This window comes from Castanea sativa, chromosome 5 (assembly GCF_040712315.1).
Source record: "Castanea sativa cultivar Marrone di Chiusa Pesio chromosome 5, ASM4071231v1".
Classification (NCBI taxonomy): domain Eukaryota; kingdom Viridiplantae; phylum Streptophyta; class Magnoliopsida; order Fagales; family Fagaceae; genus Castanea; species Castanea sativa.
The window spans coordinates 156,841-183,689 of record NC_134017.1 but is presented as its reverse complement, the minus strand read 5'-3'; the positions used below and the strand labels follow the sequence as shown (position 1 = coordinate 183,689).

The 26,849-nt window shown below is 34.5% G+C and overlaps 2 protein-coding genes across 3 annotated transcripts; one reads left to right on the top strand and one right to left on the bottom strand.

Moving 5' to 3' along the window:
* The first annotated feature begins 8,455 nt into the window (after positions 1–8,455).
* Positions 8,456–13,578, top strand: LOC142636674 (triacylglycerol lipase OBL1). Its single transcript, XM_075810956.1, has 6 exons — positions 8,456–8,838; positions 9,807–10,069; positions 10,921–10,954; positions 11,090–11,425; positions 11,579–11,979; positions 12,949–13,578. Exons 1-6 carry the CDS (start codon positions 8,472–8,474, stop codon positions 13,204–13,206), a joined length of 1,659 nt encoding a protein of 552 aa, XP_075667071.1. The 5' UTR covers positions 8,456–8,471; the 3' UTR covers positions 13,207–13,578.
* Positions 13,579–13,678: 100 nt separating this feature from the next.
* LOC142633546 (ATPase 10, plasma membrane-type) lies at positions 13,679–26,401 on the bottom strand. 2 transcript variants are annotated; one of them, XM_075807786.1, is made up of 22 exons: positions 26,265–26,401; positions 25,280–25,362; positions 25,073–25,192; positions 24,375–24,473; positions 24,068–24,205; positions 23,227–23,365; positions 22,853–23,028; positions 22,069–22,275; positions 21,687–21,806; positions 20,333–20,452; positions 20,051–20,173; positions 19,687–19,791; positions 19,352–19,496; positions 18,312–18,473; positions 16,700–16,938; positions 16,078–16,110; positions 15,871–15,952; positions 15,494–15,654; positions 15,189–15,362; positions 14,794–14,976; positions 14,516–14,682; positions 13,679–14,239 (listed from the first exon to the last, which is right to left on the bottom strand). In XM_075807786.1, exons 2-22 carry the CDS (start codon positions 25,343–25,345, stop codon positions 14,143–14,145), a joined length of 2,856 nt encoding a protein of 951 aa, XP_075663901.1. In that variant the 5' UTR covers positions 25,346–25,362; positions 26,265–26,401; the 3' UTR covers positions 13,679–14,142. The 2 variants fall into 2 exon arrangements, with proteins under 2 accessions (XP_075663901.1, XP_075663902.1); XM_075807787.1 differs by having other exon boundaries at positions 22,853–23,032; positions 23,231–23,365.
* Positions 26,402–26,849: the final 448 nt, after the last annotated feature.

The following is a 26,849-nucleotide window of genomic DNA, read 5'->3' as shown; positions in this document are numbered from 1 at the left end:
CGCCGACCAAAGCACCGATCCCAGCTCCGATCCGCAGCTTTGCCGATTCGCAACACCGATCGGCAGCTCCGCCGATCCACAACACCGATCTGCAGCTCCGCCGACCAAAGCACCGATCCCAACTCCAATCCACTGATCCACACTCCGATCCCCAGCTCCAATACGTGGCTCCGCCGACCAAAGCATCGTGGGTGTGTTTGTGTATCTGTGTGTTTTTTTTTTGAGCAAGTGTATGTCTGAGTTTGTTACTGAGTATCTGTGTTAATTTCTTTGTGGATGTTACTAAGTTTGTTGGGTTCGTTGAGCATGGAGAAGAGAGAGGAAAAATAGAGCGAACGGGGAAATGAATAAAATAATCTATACACGAGCTATAGTACCCGTGTATATTTACACGGTACTGTAGCTCGTGTATGAATTTTCACATTTTTAGCTATTTATATACCCACTGATGTGAGTATTTTTTTTACATAAAATATGTAAAAATTGTACTTTCTTTTATTTTATAAATTTTTAACTAAGTTGGTGTGGCTCTTAAACAACCACTTAATTTGTTGACAAATGCAAATGGCATTGACAGGTGTAATACTGTAATATAATGGGCAGTCACCAACTCACAATTCACAAATCGTTGGATGCACGCCGTGTGTCAACTGTCAACCTGCACAACTGGGCCCCGCCCCTTGAGTTACGTCGGTAGTCGGTTGTCGGTGCCCTTTTCTCTCTCCTGAGTTCTGACCAAACTTAACTTAAATTAAGCTTACTACTTCTCTCTTATCTTATTCTTATGTGTTACCAAATAAAATAATCCACGGATTTGTCTGCCTCTATCTCTCTGTGTTGATAAATTTAGGCGCACAGGTTTGTACAATTAGCGGATTTCTGTTTTAGAAAAGTTCCATATACTCTTCAACTGCAATATTACTGTGAATTGTAACTATTTTTTGTTAGAATATTGTTGAAAATATTTAGGTACTGTACAGTGTACACTGGTTTATTTACCACCCTTAAGGGTTTTTTTCTTTCTTTTTATCCTAAAAAGTTTTATTATTGTATTTTTTTTTAATGAAATGGAAATGAAATTTTATCGGGTAAATTCTTAATATTTACACTACGTGTCAATTTAGTTCTTAACATTTTAAATGTGTCAATTTAATCTCTAAAGTTTTGACATTATGTCAAAATAGTCATTATCGTTAAGTGATTTATAAAAAAAAAATACTAATGTGGCTAATAATAAGAATAAAAAATAGTAATTTTTATGACATCTCAAATGCCACATGTATTGTTGATGTGAAATAAACTTAAAAAAAAAAACCAATTTAATGAAAACCCCACGTGCAAAAATGTTAGACAAAATTGGGATCGAAATCCCTAAGACTCTATTTGATTGGGAGAGAAGATAAAAAATGTTGGGAGGATATAAAATGTTTTGATTTTCCATCATATGTATTTGGTAGAAATAATGAAAAAGTAGAAATGTAGACACCTTATTTTATACCCTTTAATAAATTTTAGTTCTCGCCCCAATGATAAATTTAACATATGTCAACCAATAGTAATTAAAGTATTCTCAATCATTCGGAGGTAATCACAAAAAAGTGTTCAAATTGCTTTGAAAACAATATTGAAAGATGATATTTAATTATTATTTTGACCATAACTTTTGAACCACAAAAACGTTTTCAATGAGGCTTTTTGAATTTAAAATTAGACATCTTGGGCTTTAATTTAAACACAAATGTTGCCCAATTTGGATTTAAAATAGGTGAGTTAGAGCAATTTGAAGTTGGGTCATTAATGTACTTAAAATCAAGTTCTACATATGCACCTTTGGGGTTGCAAGCGTAGCCTCATTTCCAAAACTTTATATTTTCATAGTTAGGGCCCAAAATCTTTAATCTTTAGGTTTCGAAACCTCTAAAAGGTCTCAAAAACAGTAATTTACTTTTATATATATACACTCACTTTATGCTTTCATCCAAAAACCTAGCTAGAGAGTGCTTCCATGTTTTCATTAGTTAGAAGCTATAGCATATTACGCTCCGTTTGTTTCAATGGAAAACCTTGTGTAAAGATAGTTTTCCTTATTTTCTAATGTTTGGTAGAATAAAAAAAATATGAGTTAAAGAAAAACTATCTTTGGTCAATATAAAAAGCATGGCTTATTTTTAGAGATTGTTTTCCATTAAATTTTTTTGGAAAACAACTCTATGTCACAGCAAGCTAAATAAGAGAAGTTAAGAGGTTGTTTTTCAACTTATTTAAAGTTACTACCAAACATTGGAAAATGAGATAGTTTTATAGAAAATGCTTTTTAGAAAATGACTCATTTTCTAGAAAACATTATTATTGAAACAAACAGAGCATTAGACTGCATGTTAAGAGTTAGTTACAAGCTGTTAAGCAGTAACAACTTAACAGAATTTGTTATTTAGTGTTTTTTTGGCAAAAATTATTTTTGCTAACTTATTTTACTATTCAGTTTATTTTTGCTATTATTTATAGGTTTTACTGCATTTTTTGGTACTATTCATGAGTCTCACTGTACTATTTCAACTAATTTATAGCTTTATCTATAGTACTTTGAGTGTCCATGTAGGATCTGCTTATTTTCCTGAAACTGAAAACATTTTGTTGAGAATACTGTAAATAAAACTAAAAGATAGCTGAAATAGTACAGTGAAACCCATGAATAATACCAAAAAGTGCAATGAGACCCATAAATTGTAACAAAAATAAACTTAATAGTAAAAAAAAAACTAATTTTTTAAGCCATGCCAACGCACACTTTAGCTAATTGGGATTAGTATTTGAGTCCCTAGCTATAACACAACCAATTGTTGTACGTACTTGTAAGTTGTAACTCAGTTTTTTTTTATGAGAATAAAAATTTTGACCGACGTGATAGTTCCTAAGAGAGTGCTCTTAAAGAGTTGAATTCGCATTCCTGTGCTTCTAAGGATTCCTGTGCTTCTAAGCAACGTATAGGCTTTGGTTACATTTTAATTCTTGCTTGCCTTTTGTTTTGTTTAAGGGTGCGTTTGTTTCAACAGTAAAGTAATTCTGGAAAATGTTTTCAGGAAAAGAAAATATTTTCGGGAAAAGAAAATATTTTTAGGTGTTTGGTAACATTTTAAAAAATATTTTGGAAAATATTTTCTAGTGTTTGGTTGTCATCTTGAAAATATTATAGAAAATGCATTTTGTATTTGTTGCTCACATTTTCTCACATTTTCTCGGCTTCCAAACAAATATCATGAACAACAAAACCCAAAACAAAAAAAAACTCATCAAATTCTTACGATACAGCTCAACAAAACCCAAAAATAAAAAAATCTCATCATCAATTTTTCTCTAACAAATCAACAAAACCCAAATCGGTGATCTACGAAGAACGAAGACAGAGAGAGAGAGAGGCGACTGGCGATGGCGAAGGGGAGATCGTGCCGGCGCGGCGCGGCGAAGGCGAAGGCGAAGGCGAAGGCGAGATCGTGATCGGCGATGGCGAAGGCGAGATCGTGATCGGTGATGGCGACTGGGTTCGACGAAGAGAAAGGCGAAGGCGCGATCTCGCCGGGACTGGGTTCGACGAAGAGAGAAGCGACGGCGCGACTCGCCGGCGCGGGTTGGGGCGCGACTCGCCGGCGCTGGTTGGGGCGTGACTCGCTCTCTCTACTCTCTCTTCGTGCTCTCTCTCTCTCTCTCTCTCTTCGTGCTCTGTCTCTCAATTTTCTGGAAAATTCCCATTTGAAGGTAAAATACAAGTGGAAACGAATTTCCGGGTCAGAGGCCTAAGTTTTACAGTCAACAGAAAATATTTTCCGTTTGACCATATTTTCAGCACCTGCCAAACACCCGAAAACGCGGAAAACCATTTCCTGAAACCGTTTACCGTCGAAACAAACGCAGCCTAAGTCACAACTCAACTTAATTACGTAGGAATTAGAATCTTCTCATTCTCATTGTTAACTTGGGCATTTCTCAAAAAGTCATATTAAGTTAGGTATATATGGACCCCACACCATCGTCTTTGAAGTCAAAATATTCACTTTGAGCTAGTAATAGCATCTTGAAAATCAAACATAGCGTGCGTTTGGTAGCGGCCAGAGTGTGCGATTTTAGGGTTTGCGTTTTTGATGGGGTCTGATGGTATGACCAGCTTAAAATGCAAAAACGCGCATATATACTAAAGCATTTTTGGGTCTTATGACATTATTTATATATTTAAAAATTATTTTACTATAATATTTTTAGCAATAAGTTTTCAATTTTCAGCAAATAAACAGTATTCAAACACACTATAGTAAAGAAATTTGATACAGAGCGTGAACATTAAGTTTAACTACATTTATTTAATGGAGGAAGAAGCCATCTCCAAACCTGACCAAGATTTTGATCTTGGAATGCGAATCTTTTGTAGCCAAAGTATATTCAATCACTCTGTTACTGATGTTTTAATAATATATAACTGGTAGATCGACCTTCACCCTTTGGAGGATCTTTATAATCTTGTCACTTAGTAGCATTAGTCAACTCACCATACCTTTACTTTATGCAAGGATAAGGTTGATGCCTTGATGGTACTAGTTAGAAAGTTAGGAACACTTTGGTATTCCTTATAACTTGCATTGCCTTTATCCATACTCGTTTATGTTGAAGATTTTAGTATAGCAATTTTAGTGAAAATTAAAGATAATTTTTTAGAAGATCAATGTAGAGATTGACGACGTTTAACAGTACGCTTATGTCCACGGGTTATATAACAAACGTAAATAAAGATGCATTGATCAGTCTCATGCATGGTGCATGGGATCCGTTTCAATCCCTTGATGATCGGCTCCTAAACTAATTAAAGACCCGCTTTATTGTTTGTGTGGGGGGTAAAAATGTTTGAACAAACGTTTGGGTTTTGGGCTTGATTGGTTAATACAAGGCTGCTTGGTTAGGGTCCATAGGCCCACAGGTCAGTCCACACTATAGTGATCTGAGGAGTTATCCGAGGAGGAGTATATCCTTGGACAGGCTCAGCAATGGCCCTGAGACTTGCTAAACGGGTGAGAGGCAGAATTCTGGAAGAACTGGTGGGTAAAAGTGTGATCCAAGCATCCTCTAGAAGTAGGAACATGTGAGAAATATCTGAGAAAAAAGCTGCTACCACCATATTAAAGGCCCTGCATTAATGGAGAAATAACCGTATTAATGGAGAAATAACCTCTGAACAGTAGAATTTAGCCTTCTTGCTATTATTTTAAGATTTCAAGAAGGTGGTGGATGGGACAAGTATCTGAGAGGAAGATTTGTGTGACACGTGGATGAAACTGGGAAGAAGAGGTATATAAGAAGACGATGGAGGAAAGAAGAGGAGGACTGGCTTCTTGGTTAAAAAAGCTAAACCTTGTAATCTTTGGCACAGAAAGAGAAATATTATATAAATTGTCCTCGGCTTACATCTGAGGAGGTTACTTTGTCATATATATATTTATCACTTGCATAGATTGTGGCAATCTAGCCTGTTAATCAACTTCCAACATCCCAAACCTAGGTTTCAAACTCATACTCTATAAATTTCATTGTATAAGACTCATTGGGCCTGAGCTCATCACTTGTTTTTGGGTCCGGGTACAATTTATGCACTTACAGTTTACATTAGAAAATGAGCCATTAGCTTCAGCAATCTAATTATATGGATTAAAATGAATCAATTTAAGAGGAATGACCATCAAATTTTTGTATAGCTTAGGCCGGTTTGGGGGTTGGTCTCTCATTTCTGTATTTCACGTGATTAATTATGTTTTTTTTTTTTTTATGAATATGTGATTAATTATGTTAATAATACAACCTATTTGAAATATAATAAAATAGAATTCAAATGCAAATGTTACTCAAAATATTCTGCTCATCCATTAATCTTTAGGACTCCTTGTCCTTAGTAGCTTTCTATTTTATTTTTAATCCACCTTATCCTCTTGTTAATTGTCCCTAATATAATCTACCTTGTTATTTTCCATTATATGTTATGATCGTCGATACAGCTTCATTAATCCACCCTAGAATCAATGGTAATTGATTCCCATGCTAATTACCATCCATCCAAAATTGATTCTTATTAAATCTTACAAATTGATGAGACAGTTTGCCATTAATCACACATAAATTAATATTTTTTTTAATTGACACAAACAGTAATTCATTTATGGGTAAGATTAAGGTACAGTATTTAGGTTCTATTTCTTAGGTTCCTCTCGTAAGATTCTGCCATACGACTTTTTCCTCATAAGATAAAAGTGTATTTTTTAGTTACATATAGCCACATGACAGAATCTTAAGAGGGATCTAAGGACGTACTATACATTTATATATTATTAGTTGCAGATATACAGTGGCGGTGCCACATATAGGTCAGGGTGGTAAGGAGGTACTATACATTTATATATTATTAGTTGCAGATATATAGTGGCGGCGCCACATACAGGTTAGGGTGGTTCCAGGACCACCCTGACTTGAATTTTTTTTTATATATAATAAAAAAATTTTATTTATCTACCCTAAAAAAAATTAGGAACACCCTCAAAATTTTTTTATGCTAATAAAATTAAATTTTAATGGATTATTTGTTACATTTTGGCCGGTACCAGTTTGAGAAGACAAAAAGAAAAATCTCTAAACTGACAAACTAGTCAGCACAGTAAGTCATTACCTGCGTCGAATGCCTAAAAAACAAATCCAGTTATCGCAAAGGTCTCCCCTGCTTCTTCTTCTTCCTTTTCTTCTTCTTTGCTTCCTCTCAGATGTTTTGCTAGTATGCTTTTTCTTTCTTTTTTTACTCTAGTTTTTGTTTTATCAAGTTTTTTCTTTAGTTTGCCCTTTTAGACTTTTAGCTTGCTGATCCCACCCACGTGACAAAGTTTTGGAAATGACAAAACTCAAAAAGCTGACAAAAGAGTTTGATTTTAAACTTATTTATTAAGTCTTGCCTCTCCCCAATATGATATACATATATACACTCTTATTGTATTATTTTTGGTTATTGATTTTCATTATTTAATTACATATTTATGTTTTAATATTCTAAAACAGTAATTGTTATGTAATAACTAAATGATTTGAGTGTCAAAAAAGAAAAACTAAATAATTTGTTTTATTTGAGGTTTACTTATTTGAATCAACAATTTTAGGTTGTATAAGAAAATATAAATGTATATTATTTTTAATTTTTTTTAGAAACCCCAAAACACCTTGAAATGATATGTCGAAATAGATCAGTATCGAAATATTTTGTTTCACTAAACAAACCGAAACAGGGTCCAAAACGGTATTCATAACATTGGTTTCAAGCAAAAAGAAAAAACTAAAAAAAAAAAAAATTTGAACTAAAATCTAAAAAAGAAAAAATTGTAACAGAGAATCTGAAGAAAAAAAAAATTGTAACAGAGCAAGCCTATCCAGGAACATACTGAGAAACATTCCTGGAGCCGCCACTGCAGATATATGTCATCAAGGACAAAACTTAGTATAGTACTTAGATACTGTATCTTAGATTTCCAATTTATAATTCAGTCATGTGACTTTTACAATTGTAACAGAGATTGAAGTGTATTTTTAGTTAAATAATTTTAACATGAGAATTTAATTAAGGAACATCAATCATATTACCACTGCCTATGCCGTGCCTTCACATCAATCACACTTAGGGCTACTTAATCCTAAGTTTTGTCTTGTCATCAATTACATTCACATTAATTGTAAGCCTTTATGTAAAATTTATACATATAGTTTGAAATTACGTTTCTTTGTGACTAATAAATTTGATATCCATTTTCGGTTGAAGCCGTTGCGTAGAAGTAAAAGGAAAAAAACAGGCGTGAGGTGAATCAGGTGATGGCGTAATTCGGCAGTATATTCTTTTGGCGGTTCAGTTAAAAAGAAAAGCAATGTGATCACATTAATCTCTTATATATCCGTTAATAAGTCTTATTACCTTTTTTATCAGTTCCAAAAGAAGACGGCAGTGGTGACGGGTTTTGCCTTGGCCTCATCATCCAAATTCCAAAAAGGAACATATACCTACTACTCTTGTCGAAACCTGCAGAAGCTAGCTATCTAATTAATTTGTGGTAATTACCATTCGTGCAAGTAATGCAGTTTCTTTATCCATCTATATACGTGTAATTAACCTTAAGCTTTTAAAACTGCTTCACATCCTGAGTGCAATGATCACATTACAAGCATAAATGCTCGTGGGATATGAGGACAAATGCCAGGTTCAAGTCTCAGTTTCACACGCATATACACTTAGATTAGGTTAGAGTAGAAATTCTATTTTGTATAAAACAAAAACCTTAAGTTTTTAAGGAAGAATTATTAATTAAGTTATAATTATTAAGTTACCAGTAGTAACGAACATCAATCTTTGCCTATATATATATATATGTGTGTGTGTATGCATTGAGAGAGAGAGACACATATACCTAATGGATACTAACGACAATAACGATGATGCATGTGGATGTGGCGGTGGGTCAAGGTCTTCTTCTTCTTCTTCAAGATTGAAGTACCTGATAATACGGCCAGAGAAGGGTGGAATCGGGGACTTATATCGATACCTGGTGTGGGCAGACTTGGCGAGCGGGCTGAGGTTCCTGGAGGGTTCGGACCAGGAATTGGTGGAAAGAGTGGCGGCGGATCACAGATGGGTCATACTGGTGTCACTCATACTCCGCAAATTCATTGCCTTTTTTGCCAAGCCCATGGAGTGGACTGGCTATGCTTTTGACTTCTTTCTCAATCTCCTCTCTCTCAACCACAACCTTTTTGGTCTACTCTCCAACCTCTTACAAGGTAGGTAGTAATTGATTAATAGATATACACTTACACTACTACTCTTATATCTATTTTATATAATTTCTTTTTATCACTTCTGATTTTTGTTTCTAGCAATTGTTACTATTTTTGACTTCTTGTTGATTATGATATTTGTGTTTTCTGGTCATTTCCTTGCATTGTCTTCCGACCGATAACATTTAAATTAAACTTTTTTTTTTTTTTGAGAAGCACATTTAAATTAAACTAATGGTTAAATTTATTGTAAACAAGTTGTTTTACATCATTTTATATACTTCAAAGTAACTGAAGTTATGGTTTCAAATCATGGTTTTTAAGTGCGTGTAGGTGTATTACATCATTAAATCACGGTTTTTAAGTGCGTGAAATTATGGTTGCATTAAATCATTATTTCAATTTCCTTTTGAGTGCGTGTAGGTGTCATTACAACTTCAGGAATTGATAGCAATTGGCCAAAACTTATATAGTTACTTAAGTGATGTAGCTTTGTGGTAGTTTTAGCATTATCATTGAAATTAATCACATAATTTTATTGATTAATGTAATAAAAAGGGTGTTATCTTTTTTTTTTTAAAAACAATTAAATTTAACCATGCATTTATCCAAGTAAGTTAAATCTTGTTAGACACTCTTTGTTGCATACTTTATACACACTTCTTGTGAAATTGTATTTTAAAAACATAATTTCGATTAAAATTATTAAATGGTGAAATCATGTTTTGAGTTTTCAAAACATGATTTCAATTCACGTGACATTTACACAAAATGTGAGCGTACAATAACTAGTGTGTGATAATTATTGTCCATCCAAATATACATTGCCAGTGAGTGAGTTCTGGTACTTACTAATGAAATGGTTTTTCTATGGTTCCTCCCTTAGAAGAAATGATAACGTTGCATACTCATTCTCATTCTGGACATAATAGTAATGTATTCAACGCATGGCGTTGCAATGGGTGAAACAGGAAAAGTGGTGGTGCCAGAGCGGGACACGGAGACTTTCATAAGTTTAATTGGGCATTTAGATGGGCGGATTGACCTTTACAAGACCCAAAGCTTACTACTACTGCAAGATACTGATAATAATAGTGAATCATCTGTTCTTGGGGAGAGAAGCATAAGAATAGAAATGGGGAATCAGGCCCTTATGGACCTTTGCATCATGGCCTCCAAGTTGGCATATGAGAATTCCAAAGTCATTAAAAATGTTGTACTTCACCATTGGAAGGCAAGCAAGCTATTCTATTTGTTCTCTCTTGTTTCTTTCTACATTTATTTTATTTTTTACCTGATGACAAACTATATTAAGAAAGGGTAAAAGAGGTATCACAACAATTTAATTTTTTGATAATTTGACAGTTGCAATAAGAAGAGAATATTTAAATCTAAATGTTTTAAAAACACTAAAAAATACTAACCAGTTAAACTAAAATATATCTTGACGACCTTTCAAAAAAAATATATCTTGACGAGAGCATAAGAAACTTTTAACTTGCCCATCCTCATGAGCAAGAGCTAAACGAGAAATTAAGTTAATGAATTAGGATCCCTAGTCAAATAAAAGGAAGCCCAACGGCCAGCCTTTTTCTCTGACATATATTCAACATATGTTCATGATATACAATTTTGTAGAGAATAATAATTATAAAAACAAGATAAAATTAAAATTCGTGTTTTTGAGTAATTTTATAACCACGCATTTCTCATAGCTATTTTATATGATATATTATAATTGGCTATTTGTCATTTTCATGTATGCTATCATTTTTTTTTTCCACCACTCATAGTGTTTGTTTGGATAGTGTGTCTACAGCCGCGTTTTGCCTTTTTTTTTTTTTTTTAAGCTGAGTGTTTCTTGCACGGTTCATGGGACATGAACAGTGCATTTAGGCATGTGAACAGCGCAACGTTCGTAAACAGTAATTTTATTATTATTATTTTTTATTGTTTTCCATAAAATAAATTGCATCAAAAGAGACCCATAACCAACACTATCAAAATCATGAGAAAAAAAAATGAATGTAGTCCTAAATTTTTCCTTACTTATGTACTAACATGTACTAACAATTTCTCTGTCAGATGCATTTTGTGGAGTTCTACAGCTGCTGGAATGGTATGAACACTAAGAAACATATTTTCCACATGATCTTTTTTTTCTTTGAGAAGCATATTTTCCACATGATTTATGTTAACATATACTCCAGTTTTACTGTTTGACTTGCCCAATCATATAAAAATGATTTGGTAGATTTCCAAAGGGAGAGGTCGACGCAAGTGTTCATACTGTGTGACAAGGATAAAGATGCGAATTTGATACTGATCAGCTTCAGGGGCACAGAACCTTTTAATGCGAATGATTGGAGTACCGATTTTGACTACTCTTGGTATGAAATCCCAAAATTGGGAAAAGTTCACGTGGGATTCTTAGAAGCCTTGGGTTTGGGCAACAGAGCTGATGTTGTCACCTTCCAAAATCACCTTAAAAAATGGACTAATTCATGTGGTGTTCATGTTAGCAAAAGCCCTTCACAAGGCAGAGAATCAGTATCCTCAAACATTGATTCGGGCCAAGAACAAGGTCAAGGTGGGTGGAAACTGTTTGTTAGAATAATTTTCACCCTTTCCTGATTGAGTTTGAACACTATATCTGCTCTAGCTCCCATATAAAATGTTCAAAATTGCGAAATGATTAAATTTAAATGAATTACTCTAAACTCTAAAGGGCATGCCAGTGCAGGTATTAAGAAGATTCCACCAGAAATGGTGGAGATGACTGCGTACTATGCTGTAAAAAGCAAGCTCAAGAGCTTATTCAAGGAGCACAAGAATGCAAAATTCGTAGTCACTGGACATAGCTTAGGTGGGGCACTTGCCATATTATTCCCAGTGGTGCTGGTGGTACAAGAGGAGATGGAGATAATACGAAGGTTATTGGGTGTATACACATTTGGACAGCCCAGGGTTGGAAACAAGGAACTGGGGAGGTTCATGGAAGCCCATTTGAATCATCCAGTCCCAAAGTATTTCAGGATGGTCTACTGCAACGACCTTGTGCCGAGGTTGCCTTACGATGACAAAACCTTTTTCTATAAACATTTTGGAGTGTGCCTTTACTATGACAGCCTATACATTGAAAAGGTACGGCTTATGTCACTGCAATCATGAACCGAGAGCATCCTGTCTTGCAGTTTCTTAATGATACAGCACTTGTGTGTCCGTATATAATAATACAGCTGATAACGGTCCAATAATAGGAAACTGTCTCTAACTATATCCCTCTAATACATGTTTAATTTTTCCAAAAAACAAAGGAAGAATAGCAAAGCAAATGAAACGAAAGATTGGAACTTTACATAGGTATTCTTAATCATTATCATCTTCAATTATTAAAGAAACATACTTTCACATCACAAATTAACTCAAAACACATGCAGTGAATTAGTGACCTCAAAACTATTAGAAGAAATCTCTAAAAATCTTGTTTGGTTATTAAGTAAATAATGAGAAAAAAGAAAGAAAGTATAACATATAAAATGGGTTATGGTTTCACAATCATAACTTCGACCTCAATCTGTTACTAGACTGCAAGTTTTCTCTCTTTGTTTTTCTTGTATCTTCTTGGAAACCAAACATAGAAATTAGACAAAAGAGAGAGGGTTATTACCTGATGTTAAGACTATTGGAATTTCAGTCTGGCTTTGTTTGGGCCCATATTATGACCATTGATTTTTTTCGCCATTCTTGTCTACAATGTTTATTTTTTCAACCCTTTTCACACAAAAAGAGATATTCTTGGAAACAGCCAATTTAACACAATGATCTTTGACTGCCTTGTACGCAGTTATAAAAATGATGAATTTCAACTCTTTGACTAGAAGTTTTCTGTTGAATTATCACGGACCAAGGAACATATATCTAACTATGTGCGTTTGTGTATTATGATTTAGTAGTATTTTAGCTGGCAATAACTGAAAGAATGAACAAAAAAAGTAACGTTCATTGTCATGTTATAATAGCTTGTCTTAACTTTTAAAGTTATCTTTGTTGGTGTTTCATCTTCTTTACAATACTGAGTTGGTTTTTTCTTTAATCTATGCATATTTGAAGCATATGGATGAGGAGCCAAACAGAAATTACTTTGGAATGAGATACCTGATACCAGAGTATCTGAATGCTGTTTGGGAATTAATCCGAGGTTTAATAATGGGCTACACCCATGGGCCAGAGTATAAGGAGGGCTGGTTTTGCGTACTACTCAGGGTGATAGGACTGGCACTTCCTGGTATTTCTGCACATTGCCCCACAAATTATGTCAACTCTGTGAGGCTTGGAAAGGAGCGCATCATTCAGTTATCCTCATTCTAAGAAAATCTCATCTACCAAATAATGCTGGTCATAGTGTAGAATAAGAATGCAATCATCAAGTCAAGAGGTCAGAATAATGTTGCTTTTATGAGTTACATGTCTTCTATGGTAAGAATGCAGTCTTAACTCTTGTGTTTTCTTTACCTGTCAATCGACGAGACGTTAACTATAGTGTGTCTATCTGTCCCCATTTGACATAGATTTTGTTGCTAAAAAAATAGTGTATTGAAACCGAACTCTTACTTGATGAGGATAAACACACATCTTTACCTAAGAAGGTTGTTTATTCATTATCACTACAGAAAATGTACGTCTGGTTAGGTACTTCTTCCCTTAGTATATGAATGCAACTAACATTTTAATTTATGTTACCATCTCATTTCCAGTTTCATGCATTGACTTAGTACGAACACCTAATTGTCAGAACAAGCAACAACAATCTTGTTCCAAGAAACTATAAACCATCAGGGCAGAGTAAGAAATATAGTATTAACTCCATAACACCAAATGAGTGCTTTTGGCAATATAGTGAAATGATCTTAACTCCAAACTATATGAGATACATAAGCTTTTGATACAAAAAATGTGTCAAGTAGCATTATTTTCTGGGAGTCGCCTAACTATTACTTAAAATCTCTGCCAATAAAAGTAAGAATATCCAGAGCTCAATACATAGTATTCTCTATCAAAAAATTGCAATCACACCAAGAAATGGCATGAGTTATTAGTTGAAGACCCCTTTTGAGATGCGTTCCTGACCTTTGGAACCCAAAGAACTGAGAACGCTGCATAGATCCCAATGCCATTTACAACAACTCTCAGATGAAAAATGTTGTTTTCTTTTGCAAAATACACTCAACATGAATCATGTGAACAGCTGCAGCCAGCTTTGCCTTTACTAGAGATTTGAGGGATAAAACTATTTATATCATTGCATCAGACTGTATGAGCTGATTGGATCACATTCAAGTCCAAATTTTTAAGCCTCACTACAGATTCTACATGTCCCCTCAAAGTGTGTAACTCCCCTAGCCTGCAAAATTCAAGGGTTATTATAACAAAGTACATTTCAATTGATACTCCATGCCAAACTATTCTGCTTAGTGCAATATATATATATATATATATATATATATATATATATATATATATATATATATATATATATCACACGTCAACAGAATAAGCTAATGCATCAGGAGGGTAAAAGATCTGTAAACCAGGTAATTTAGATTGGATCAAATCCATATAGAAAATCATGGAGCAGGTCATTGTAAAGAGTGAACACTTGAATAAAAGTTTGTAGTACCTGGCTATTTCAGCACGCCGCCTGGCCTGTTCAGCAATCAAAGAAGATCGCCTACCATTGGTCTCTAATAAATCTGCAGATGTTAATCCTTGTAGACTTCTCTGAGAAAGTACCCATTGGGCCGCCCTATCTTCCTTCCCATAATCTTTCTTAGAGGTAAAAGCTGTCTGTTGAAACCAAAAAGAAATATAAAGTAAGAAGGATCATTTCTGAAGCCAAGGCTTACTCCTCACAAAGGCTAATAAGAATCACCATGAAATAAAGTACACTGCAGTTACCTTTCTATCAAATAAGAGATTCCAAGCGTCTCCACTCAATGCATAGCGTACTGTGAACTTGATAATATCCAGTGGTATATAGAAGATCAAACTATATAACCATATAACACCAGCCCATCCCCATCCAATGCCGCTAATGGAAGCAAAGCTAATATTTGCATAGACAGCAATTACAGTAGCAACCTAACACGTAGAAATAATAATCTCAGCAGATGTTCTGAAACTTTGCTTGGTTTGATTTAGTTAATTCACAATCAATTTTTATGCAGGCAACATAATAGTTGGTTTGGTTGGACATATTGAGAGACTTGTCCAGAAGGTGAGATATGAAATAAATTAAAAAAACAATTTTTGGAGCTCCGTATAGGAGCTGTGCCTTTTTGCATAAACTTTACCAGTTGAGCCAGCACAAAAGCACACATCAAGAGAGTTCCAGGCCTCTCTAGAAATGACCACCCCTGACTACGTGTAACAAATATGAGAGCCTGGCTGATGATGCTAACTTGCAAATATACAGCTGATGAAACTTCCTCACTGTTACTGGATAAGGAGCTTAAGTTGAAGAGAGACTGCAATGACAGATACAACAATAAACATGAGAATAAGGTATAGAAAAGAAAACAACTATATCTTTTTTTCTATTCAGTTTCACAGAATCTTAGGAAACATATTCATAAGACAAGTTTATCAAGTTTCACACCTCAAAGAAAGTGGTGTCCACTATAACCCAGTAAAATAAAACGGTAACCAAAGCAAGATATGTGCCAATGACAATGCCGGTCGCAAATATTTCATTGAGCTTCCAACTGTCAGGCATTGGAGATGGCTTAACCCGGTCCTTTGAAATAGTCATGATGGTCCCTAATACAAATCACAAACATTTTGATCACATTTCCCATATATGGCAAAGCATCAATGGTACTAAAAAAAATCCTTCATTCAATTCTTTATCAATTTAATTTATTATATATTTTTTGCAAAGTCTTTAGTTACTTCAGAAAGAAATCAAGGCCAAGAATACCAGCAAAGTAATAAAAAAGAAAGAAAGAAAGAAACAGAGGCTCTTTGAAATAATACCATCATTCAGTATCGCTATTATCAGAACCATGAAAGGTGGGAAGTCATATTCCCATATCAATGCTAGGAGCACGAAACCAAGCTGCAAAATGGTTGAGTTGAAGAATTATATGAAAGTTGAAACAAAAAAGCAAGAATTAAACCTTTAGCACTTAAGGTAGTGAAAATGAACTAAAAAAAAGAAGAAGCAAAATAACCCTAGCTTACCACAATCCTTATGGTTATGGAGACAGCATAAATCTGCATATTCATGCAAGCTAATTAGTTTTACCATTAAACAATTTTGAAATCAAGAAACAAAAAAAGAAGAAAAAAGAAAAAGTTATGTGTAACAATCATGTTTGGTACTACAAAAGTTTCTAATATATTTTGCATGCTTATTGCTTCAACATAAAAATGACAAGTAGCAAGTTCGAGTCTGGGAATCAACCTTCCAGAAAAAGGGGGTGGGGGGCATAAGGCTACCTACCAATCGCCTCTCCCAAAATCTGTAAAAGTAAGAAATTTGTACACTAGGTATGACTTTTATTGATCTTAGACATAAAAAAATTAGTGCACCTAGAATATTTCCAACCTCAAGAGCAACCAGTGATAGTGTGCAGCTATAATGCCATCTGTTATTGAGGACTCTGAACTCCAATAGAACATAAGAAATAACACAGACAGTGAAATCATCCTAATAGTTCAAAGTTGGTCGAATGGCAAACTAGGTGCATCTGGTATAATTTTCCAGAATTTAAATTTTTTTTAGCATGCACACAATACAGAGCTTGATCCTGCAGATATAATGCTAACATCAGTATAAACAGAAGAAAAATCGATACTCAACTGTATAATTCTTCATTCTTTGGAATATAGCTCTGCTAGTCAACACTGCACTGACAATCACACTTAAGCCAGGCTCTGTTAACACTATATCAGCAGCGCTTCTTGCAGCATCTGTAGCATCTGCCACTGCTATTCCAATATCAGCTTTCTTTAAAGCAGGTGCATCATTCACACCATCTCCAGTCATTCCAACCACATGCTTTTTTTCTTGTAAAATTTTCACAATTTCGTACTTATGTTCTGAAAATTTTATGGAAATGATAACTTGAGTCAACAAATCACCAGGAGACATGGCAATAAATGTGAAATATATACATGACATGGAGATTTGCAAATAAGCAATCATCTATTAGCAATTTTAGTACTTAAACCATCAAATACAAGAGAACACTTCCATTAGGTCATTTCCATGATCTCGTGACTTGAAAATCTTTTCATACTTTGGCCATACAAATTTATAATTTTAAAGATAATTTAGAGTTTTTGCTTTATGGTTTCAGAGAACTAGAAGGCAATGAATGCAAACATTCCGGAACAGGATTTGGGCAAACAAAAAACTGAAAATTTGCACAACAAAGTGAAATAACACAGAGGGATTCTAGCAAATAACAGTGAAGTCAAATAAAAAAAAATAAACACACACAACATAGAAAAGAATTCATGTGCTTCAGAAAACTTCCTACATCCATGGAGAAGGAAATCAAATCTATTATATTCAATAAAGAATTAAAGATTACAGTAGTCAACCTCTCAGCTTCTCACTTTGGAGAATTCTATGTTTTCCTTTACCCTCATGGCTTGCGTCACACACATATGAGAATCTTTCAACCCCAAAAGAACTATCAAACTACTCTTAGAAGAAACTCATTCTATGTTCTTCTAATAGTCTTCTCCTCTCCTCATTTGGGAGGACCCTTGGGTCAAAGCCACCAAACCTTTTACAATACCATATATATATAATCTCTATATAAGGGTCCAATTTCAATTCCTTGGCAAACAAGATTTAACAATACTTTTTTAACAAAGAATAACAATAACTTCTTTGACAAAGAACAGGCTTTCCTACAATAACAAGGAATACCAATTACTTGTCTGACTATGAATAGATATTCCTTCCATACTAAGAAAGTAGAAAAATAGGCAACCAAATCAAAATAGGAATTTGAGACAATCTCCAACAAAGAGATGAAGAAAGTAGCTTTTCATGAGTTAGTTTTGGCATTAATTTAAACCAAGTAGTTACCACCCAACCTGTCCCTTCTTTTACGTTAGTAAGTTAGATATACACCAGTGGGCCTCAAAAACCATGACTTCTCTGCACCACACCATACTTGTGGAGGCAAGAAGAGCTAGTTTATCTAGAGCTCAATGTCAATTTGTCATATCTTAAAAATACTGACGAGTTAGTGTTAGCTAGGAAGAGGATTTAATAGGGAACCTACGTCAGTTGGTGTTGTTCAAGTCATACCCCCTTCCACATCTCTTAAAATCAAGCTATTATGTTCATGTTACATCAATGACCAAAAACCAAAAAAGTAAAAAAGAAAATAAAACAAGAAGTATGTAATCTAATAAAATTAACTTTCCACGAGACAGGTAATGGATTCAAATACCAGGGAATACACCAGCAAAGCCATCTGCCTTTTCGATGAGCTCATCCACGGGAAGAGCTTCATTTTCATCTTTGTTACGGCCCAACAATGAAGAAGATGGGTACATGTTTGTTCCCATACCAAGTCTTCGGCCTGTCTCCTTTGCAATTGCTAATTGATCACCTTCATTATCACATACATTTTCACATTAGTATCTTTATTTCACATTTCTGAGTAAGAATTTTAAAAATCATCAATAGCTCAGGCCAGCATTATTATATCTATTAACTTATTCAAGACAGGTAAATTTTTTTAAATCCCCAAATCATTGGCATACTGAAAGGTTCAGCATCTTTATCAGCTCTGACCAGGTTATCAATTCTATTAAATCATGTTCTTGATCTCCATGTTTCTGTTATTTTTTGGATTTTAGTTTCTGATCTTGCTGATAGAGTGGTAGACAATGATAATATTTTTGGTTCCATGCCTGATTAAAATTATGTATGTAATTATGATATTCCACCGAGTCCCCAACCTCTGAGGTGATATTCTTATTAGCAGTCTAATTGATGCTTTTATTTGCTATTGTGAGTACAGTTCTTCATAGGGGATATGTTAAGTCTTATTTTCATCCATGGTGGATTCAGGATCTGCTTTGAAGCCCAGCTAAGTCAAACCAATTTACCATTGCGTCATTATGAAGTCATAATATCCATGTTTTTTTCCCCAAGAAGTCACAAATCCAATCTAAAACAAGAATACAAGTATGCTGACTGATTTAAATTTTTGGGCATGATTTTAGCACCCAAGATGTGTCTAATGCAATATGTCTGTTTCTCACAGAAAAATTATGGAAGACAAACTTTAAAATAGATGTCTTCAATTTACTGAAATAAACTAAAATTACACAGTGATAGCTGAACCAAAATAATTGTATTGGAAAAAATTCATAGGAGAAAAAAAATGAAATTTTTAACACATAAATGAGTTCTAATAAAAAATATAAATTGATTCTTCAATATATATGTGCTCCTTATTATATACCAGAGATCCACATGTACCTGTAATCATCTTAACACAGACTCCAAGGTTAAGAGCCCTGCGGATGGTCTCAGCACTGTCATGTCTTGGAGGATCAAACAAGGGTAACAAACCACAAAATGTCCAAGGATCTCCAGGACTCTCCTTAGTTTTTTCTGGAACTGCCTGAAAGGATGATTAAATGAAGTAAATGAACATCTCAGAGATAATATCAAATGATTTGGCTTTTAAATATGTGCTCAAATGATGATCATGTTACCTAATTTCAAGATTAAATATTTAAAGTATAGAATAATCTTTTTTAATTCATTAACTTCAGGAATGAAAAGCAAAAGAGGATAGCTATGTGCTATACCTGATACGCAACACCGAGAGATCTCAAGCCCCTTTCAGCAAATTTGTCAATGATGGAATGCACTTTTCCGGCAATTTCTTGTTTCTCTGGGCAAAGATTTAGAATCTGACATACAGGAAAACAATAAAAACAAAAGTCATGCTCTTGTACTCCTGGTGGATTAATTAATTTTCAGACACCATGACCATATTCCTATAATTGCTGGTTTATTAATAATGAATTAAGTCAAGGAACCAATTTATGTCTACAATATTATTCATCAATGTACGGTTACGAAATTCAGAAGTGAACTTTGCATTAAAATCAGGAGCTCCTTTTCAGGAAACATGAAATATTTGAGGGTGCTTTATAAACATAATAATACCTGTTCAGGAGCTCCTTTGCTGGCACGATGCCAGTTACCATCAGAATCAATGTATGTAATTGCAGTACGTTTGTCCACCGGATTGAATGGAAGAAAATGCACTTCTGTGATGTTTGCACGAGCCTAAAAATGAAAAGATTCTTTTAGTTGTATTCTTATAAGCACAAGCATGCAAAGAGAAAGAGGTACTTTCAGTTTTATGCATATAAGCACATACACCCCAACAAAGGAATAGAACCAAGAAACTACAGTATAAGTAAGATGTCTTATATATATTCCAACCTCCTTTGGATCAGCAAGCATGTTAACGATAGCTGCATCGATAGCATCCTGGTTTTCTATTCTTGATGCTCTGGCTGCAAGCAACACAATTGTATCTCTATCCATAGTGTTGTTGAAAACCTGCATAAGGTATGAATTCAACTTTTAGAATATAGGACAAATGAGGCAATAAAATGAATAAAATTTAAAGTTTCTGGTCCAGAAATTCTGAAGCTCCTAATGGAAATCAGAAAAGAGAAAACAGTAATTATATATCACATGGAAATTATTTATCTTCTATCGGGATGTCTAATGTTTGAGACTGATGTATTCGAAACAGAGATCTTTCAACCTAGTAGATGAAATGTAGATTCTCGCAAGAAATATCCAGACTATACTTACAAAGAATAATTTCACTCCATGTTTTCTTCCAACATGCCATGGATACTTTATTTTTCACTGTTTCACCGACAATATTACCATTATATACTATGTACTACGAAAATTTCCCAAACCCTGCGTGGACCACGATATTCAAGAAAAATGTGGAGCAAGAGTTGCATTCCCATAAAAAAATGAAGAAATGTAGCTTAGAAAATTCATTTAGTGAGCATCTTCTTTATTTCAGAAATAGGCATTTCCTATGTTAAGTACAACCCAAAATGATTATTGTCGCCCATTGATTAACAGCATCATCAATAATTTTTGAAAGAATTTAATGACTTAGTTTAAAGCTCCACGGAATTTCTAAAAGATCAGCAGCAACATTCCAATCAAAGTTCAGTTAATAAGTATGGCTTAAAGCATCATGCTATTAGAAAAATTGTGGGAAGTTTCAGCCTAGGTAAGTGAGTGCCTATCAATTAGCAAAAATGAAAGCTGTTAGCAGAAGGCAAACTACTTGTGACTTAACTGTCCAACATATTAAGTCATCATCTTCTGTCTAGTTAGCCAAATTTTTGGGAGATTCAAACTGAATTCAATGGCAAAAACATATAAGATTAAGGGTCCGTTTGGATAGAACTTATTTTGCTGAAACTGAAAACTGAAAACACTGTAGCAAAATAATTTTTAAATATATGGATAGTTTTGTGGGACCCATTTTTAATGAAAAAGTTGTTAAAAAGTGAAATTTGTGGGATTCATAAACAGTACATTTGTGCACTGTTCATGGCTGAAAAGTCAAAATAAGCTGCTGGGTAAAAAAAAAAAAAAAAGCAAAAACGTAGACGCACAAACGGCGGATCCAAACGCCCTATAAACATACTCAGTGACAAAATCTGTCACCATGATGTGCTATGTGCAGAAAACTACAGGTTTGTTGTCCAAACTAATTGTAGGATAAAAAACAATCTCATGGAGTCAGCTTTGGTACCTCGATTAGGTTCCGATCAACGGTGAGACGATTCAGGGTAAGAGTTCCAGTTTTATCACTGCAAAGAACATCCATTCCTGCCATTTCCTCAATTGCTGTCATCCTTTTAGTAATGGCACCCTTCAAAAATTAAAATAAATACTTGAGTTTCATGCTGTATTTATTAGTGAAGGAAACCACACAATTGAAGTTTCTTTCATTTGGTAAGTACTAGAACTATTGCAAAGACGAAAGTCTTAATTGGATAATTTAAATCCATTTGACAAGTTGGCAAATGACTTGCTTTGGTTTCCACTTCATCTTACATATTTGAAGCAATAACTTGGGAATTATAAATTTCATGGTAGATTTATGATATTATTTGGGCTACAATGAGTTGCACCTGTTGAGATAGTCGATGTGAACCAATTGCAAGTGTCACAGATAATACTGTTGGCATTGCTATGGGAATTCCTCCGATTAAAAGAACAAGAAGGTTGTTGATTCCATCCCTGTATGAACGGTGCTGAATAGGAAACATGACAATGATTTCAAGAATCATTCCCACAGCTATGGAGCATATGCAGAAGTTCCCAATAGCGGTAAGGACCTGCAGAAAAACAATTCATCAATTTCATATTATAATTAGGAAGTTAAATTTTCATAATACTACAAAAGCTTCCATAGGACTTTTGGAATATGAGCGCCTTGTCAGACTACATCAAAAGAGGTATAGGTGAAAACAGCTTAGCTAATTTTGATTTCAAGCAGATTTGAATTACAAGTACTGTTAGCCTGGTCTTGGGCAGTATCTTCAGCATTTTGACAGTTCTTGATGTCACATTCCAGAAACATATATTGTGAAAATGTTTTTCTATTTCAACCTCATTGCAATATAATGCTGACACTAAAAAGAAAGTTAATACATGACAAGAACACAAATAAATTATTATTACAAGAACACTACACCACCTATTACCAAACCAAACCAAACTGTTAAGGTTAAAGAAAAAACTGGAAAATGTCATAATTGTCTAATAGAATCACTGTAAAGTAGCTATTTCAAGAAATTTCAAAGTATGTACTACATTAAAATGGTAGAGTTTCAAGAATTCATGGACAAGGTCATGGGAAACTTTTGTATCAAGGAGACTCTGCTGGCAAAGAATTAAAAATCTTTAAATCACCTGCTGGAAATGACCAACAACTTCGGTGCTGTCAACTAAATGGGCTGCTTTTCCCAAGAAAGAATGAACTCCAGTTGCTATCACTACAGCTTCAATCTCTCCATGCTTACATGTTGAACCAGAAAATACTTCATCACCTGTCTTCTTAGTGACAGGCAGAGATTCTCCAGTAAGAGCTGACTGCACAGACCAAATTACATCATTATATGACTCATATTGAAGTCCATCTAGAGAAAAATAGTTACAATCAAATCAAGCAGTTATATTGGATATATTAGAAGGAAAAGAAATAATTACTCAACCCAAAAGTTAAAGATAGTTGCCAAGAGTACAGTATAGATAAAACAGCTTCTTCTTTAATTTTAAAGAAGCACTTGCCTGGTCAATTCTTAGTGAGTCTCCTTCAAGCAGACGAGCATCAGCAGGAACGATATCCCCAAGCTTTATGCTAATTACATCTCCTGGTACCAGGACAGCTGCATCTTGCTCTTGCCACTGCCCATCTCGGAGAACCTGTATATAGAGATGGTGTGTTGATACTTTCTTGTACACTCAAGGGTGGTTGTTGTTGTTTTTATAACAAGATTTAGAAAAGGCAACAAAAAAACCAACCCCAGGAAAATAAGCATCCCTCAAAGGATTGGGGGGGGGGGGGGGGGGTAGATACATCATTTAAACTATGAGTCTTGTGACACCATGGAGCTATGTAAAACCCCTTCTCCCACCCCTCCTCCAAAGAAAAAAAAAAGGTGGTGTGAAACATTTGATAGAGTCTAAATTCAGAATCCTAAGCAGAAAAAGCATATTTTTTTACTAATTACCTTATTTCTTTCCTTTTAATCTTTACAAGATAAATTAAAATCTTCTAAGCTTTGGTTCAACCTTATGTGCACTTGCACATATTTTCATGCTTGCGCGAGTGCATATGCAATGTTATTTTGCAGAAGATTTTGAAACAGGAGGATAACAGTTGGTGGTAGTGGACAAGGATGGGGGAAAACGATTTGCCAAAACATCTTTGTATATATGCCGTAAATTGTTTTAGAAACTAAATTAACATGGCATGTTTCTTTAGATCTTTCACTTCATAAATTTTTTTGAGAAGATAATGGTACAAATATGGTATTCTCGAAGTATAATGGAAAGGAAATACAAAGCAATTTGACCATGTTCATTTTAAATATTCTACTAGCTGATGGCATCAGAATGGCAAACCTTTGTTTTAGGCGCTAAACGAGCCATAAGTGCTGCTGCAGCATTCCCTGCATTATTTTCCTCTATAAAACTGATTGTTGAATTGATTATCAGTAGGCAGACAATCCCTACGAAGTCTTGCCAGTCAGGACCCTGCCCCTGAAATATCATTCCCAGAGAGAGAGAGAGAGAGAGAGAGAGTATCAGAATAGCCTTCAACTAGACTTCAACATTGTAGAGGAGAGAGGAAGGGAAAAAAAGCAAGGAAAGGAAGAAGATCCATGGAGAAGCACTATAGTGAATTGCATGCTAAGATGTAGCTACTCACTCCGCCATTAGCAAGGACAATTGCCATTATTGCTGCAGCTTCCATAACCCATGACAAGGGATTCCACATAAAACTCAAAAATTTCAGAAATTTGTTCTCCTGCATCAAAATAAAATGGTTTTTCAAAATTAGGAATCACTTTAATGTGATAAACTTTTTACCCCATAGACATTAGGGTACAAAAAAAATCCATAAGCAATTAGGCATCCTAACAATATTCATCCAAATTATAGGGGAAAAAATGAATTCCCTAAGCTCAAACAATGAACCAGATTGTAGAGAAATGAGCATGTGAATTTGAAGCAGATTCCAACTTGGTTGTAAATGTAATCAAATCCATTATATTCATACTAATTTACTTTGAGCATTTTCAACATTCAAAAAAACTTCATTAGTGTGGTAATCTTCAACTATTTGGGCTTTCCTTAATGCATTTCTTGGTTCTAAATTACTACCTGAATAGAGCACTCTTTTAGCTCAATAAATAAAGTACTTTCAACAACAGCCACTTCTAAATTTTCAGCACATCTTGCTGCATTCAAGTTTTTACTGGTCAACTATATATAAAAGTCAATTTTAGTCGAGCAAATCTGGTTGACTCTGTTGAACTGATTTCCAGTGGAATTGACTCTTCAAATTTCTTCAATAACTAATCATGAACTTATACAAATTAGAAAATTTTAAACTTTGCAGCTTACTGGCTTCTCTTCGAGCGCGTTTGGGCCAAAAATCTGCAGTCTGGCTTCAGCATCTTCAGATGAAAGTCCTCTACGTGTTGTTCTAAGTTGTTCAAAAACTTCATCTAATGGTATGTTCTCCTATCAAAGCAAAGAGTTTCATGAATGTTGACACTACAGAGGCTGAATTCAAAATGTGGCACTTGTTATGTGATTTGAAAAACTTACCAAATCGATTCCCTCTCGATGGAAATCCTGAGGATCCAGCAATGGTTTATCCAAATCTTCAGCCATAATTCAAGCTTAAAATCCTGTGGTTAGAGTCAAATCGAGACTAAGAATACATTTTCTTTGAAATCTTTGAGAAATGCTGTAGTATGAAGACTATGAGAAAATAAATAGGAAACGGATAAATAGCATTGCCCATCCCCGATAAATAGGGAGGTTCTCAGATAAATAAACTTGTACTGGAGTACTAATTCTGTGACTAGGACAGAATAAAACTGTACATAAAGCCTTTTTCAACAATTTGGGTCAGTGTCACAGATCCCTATGATGAAATTATTCTAATCACAAGCTCAGTTGTCATGTTTCTTGAAGAAATCAATGAACATTTAATCCTTCATTCTTAAATAGTGATATTCGAAAAGCCTAAAACACAATGTGCTAATATCGACTGTCATAATCATCATTATCTAAGCAAATTTATGCACTCTCAACTGTCATAATCATCATTATCTAGCAAATTTGTGCACCAAGTTATCTTCAATGTGGGAGAATAATTATAGAATTGATTGTATGGGTGAATCTCATGAATATACGAATAAGATCCATTCCAACTAGTACTAATATTCACCTAGGTAACCCAGCATGAATATTAAACGTTTCTAAATTCATCATGATGATCAATTTGAGTTGTACTGCACTTGAATTGCTGATAGCTCAGCAGAAGTTAAATTGAAAAAACTAGAGTGATTCTGCATTACATTAAGGTTACAAAAAAGAAAAGATCTAATGTCATTATCAATCAAATAAATAAGTTGGCCCTGGATTCTTTTTAAAGAAGAAAAGCAAAGTAATGATTATTGGTAAGAGCAAAAAAGTAATGTCATCTGGTCAGGTGGCAAAGCTCACTGTAAATAGACATCAAATTAAACATACAAAGCAAATGCAAAAGGTGAAGAAAAGAAAAGGAAGTGGTAGAATTACTCACTGATGCAAAAACTGGGTGTAGGAAGTTGGATGAAGAGGCTCCTTCTCCTCCTCTTCTTCCTATAAGAAAGAAGTGGGTGTGAGTGGTACAAGGAAGCTAAGAGAAAGGAGTGAGCAAAGCAAGAAGTTTTAAAAGGGATAGTTGGATTTAGTATCTAATAGATTTGGTAGCTGACCGTTGGTTAGGAGCAGTTTGGCGGGACGAGTGGATGATCTTAGTCGTCTTGCATGTCCCATTGTTCAACGATATATTTTATTAGATTGAGACTTAGAATTATTCGCATTTAGTTTCAATACACACACACACACAAAGAAAAAGAGTAAGGAAGATGGAGAAGACCGTTAGCTTAACTACCTTTCAAAACTTACCCTTCTTACCTAGAGTTAGAGTTAGAGACTAGAAGAGAAGAGTACCTAACCTAACAATCCAGCCTCCTCAAAAACAACAAAAAAAAAAGTCCAAACCACAGTTGTCTTTTGGTCTTTGCTCATTGGTACTAACTAACTACTACCATCTAATCTACTACAGACTACAGTACCAAAGTGTCGTGCTTGTTACAACATATATAATTTCACACGTGGAACA

Excerpts from the sequence above, each read along its gene's own strand:
- LOC142633546 (XM_075807786.1), bottom strand. The coding sequence starts at position 25,345 with ATGGCTGAAGATTTGGATAAACCATTGCTGGATCCTCAGGATTTCCAT. Across the intron at positions 15,953-16,077 it reads CCATAACCATAAGGATTGTG|CTTGGTTTCGTGCTCCTAGC; the intron begins GTAAGCTAGGGT and ends ACCATTTTGCAG. Across the intron at positions 14,977-15,188 it reads CTTTTGTGCTGGCTCAACTG|GTTGCTACTGTAATTGCTGT; the intron begins GTAAAGTTTATG and ends TCTACGTGTTAG.
- LOC142636674 (XM_075810956.1), top strand. The coding sequence starts at position 8,472 with ATGGATACTAACGACAATAACGATGATGCATGTGGATGTGGCGGTGGG. Across the intron at positions 10,070-10,920 it reads TTGTACTTCACCATTGGAAG|ATGCATTTTGTGGAGTTCTA; the intron begins GCAAGCAAGCTA and ends TTTCTCTGTCAG. Across the intron at positions 10,955-11,089 it reads GTTCTACAGCTGCTGGAATG|ATTTCCAAAGGGAGAGGTCG; the intron begins GTATGAACACTA and ends ATGATTTGGTAG.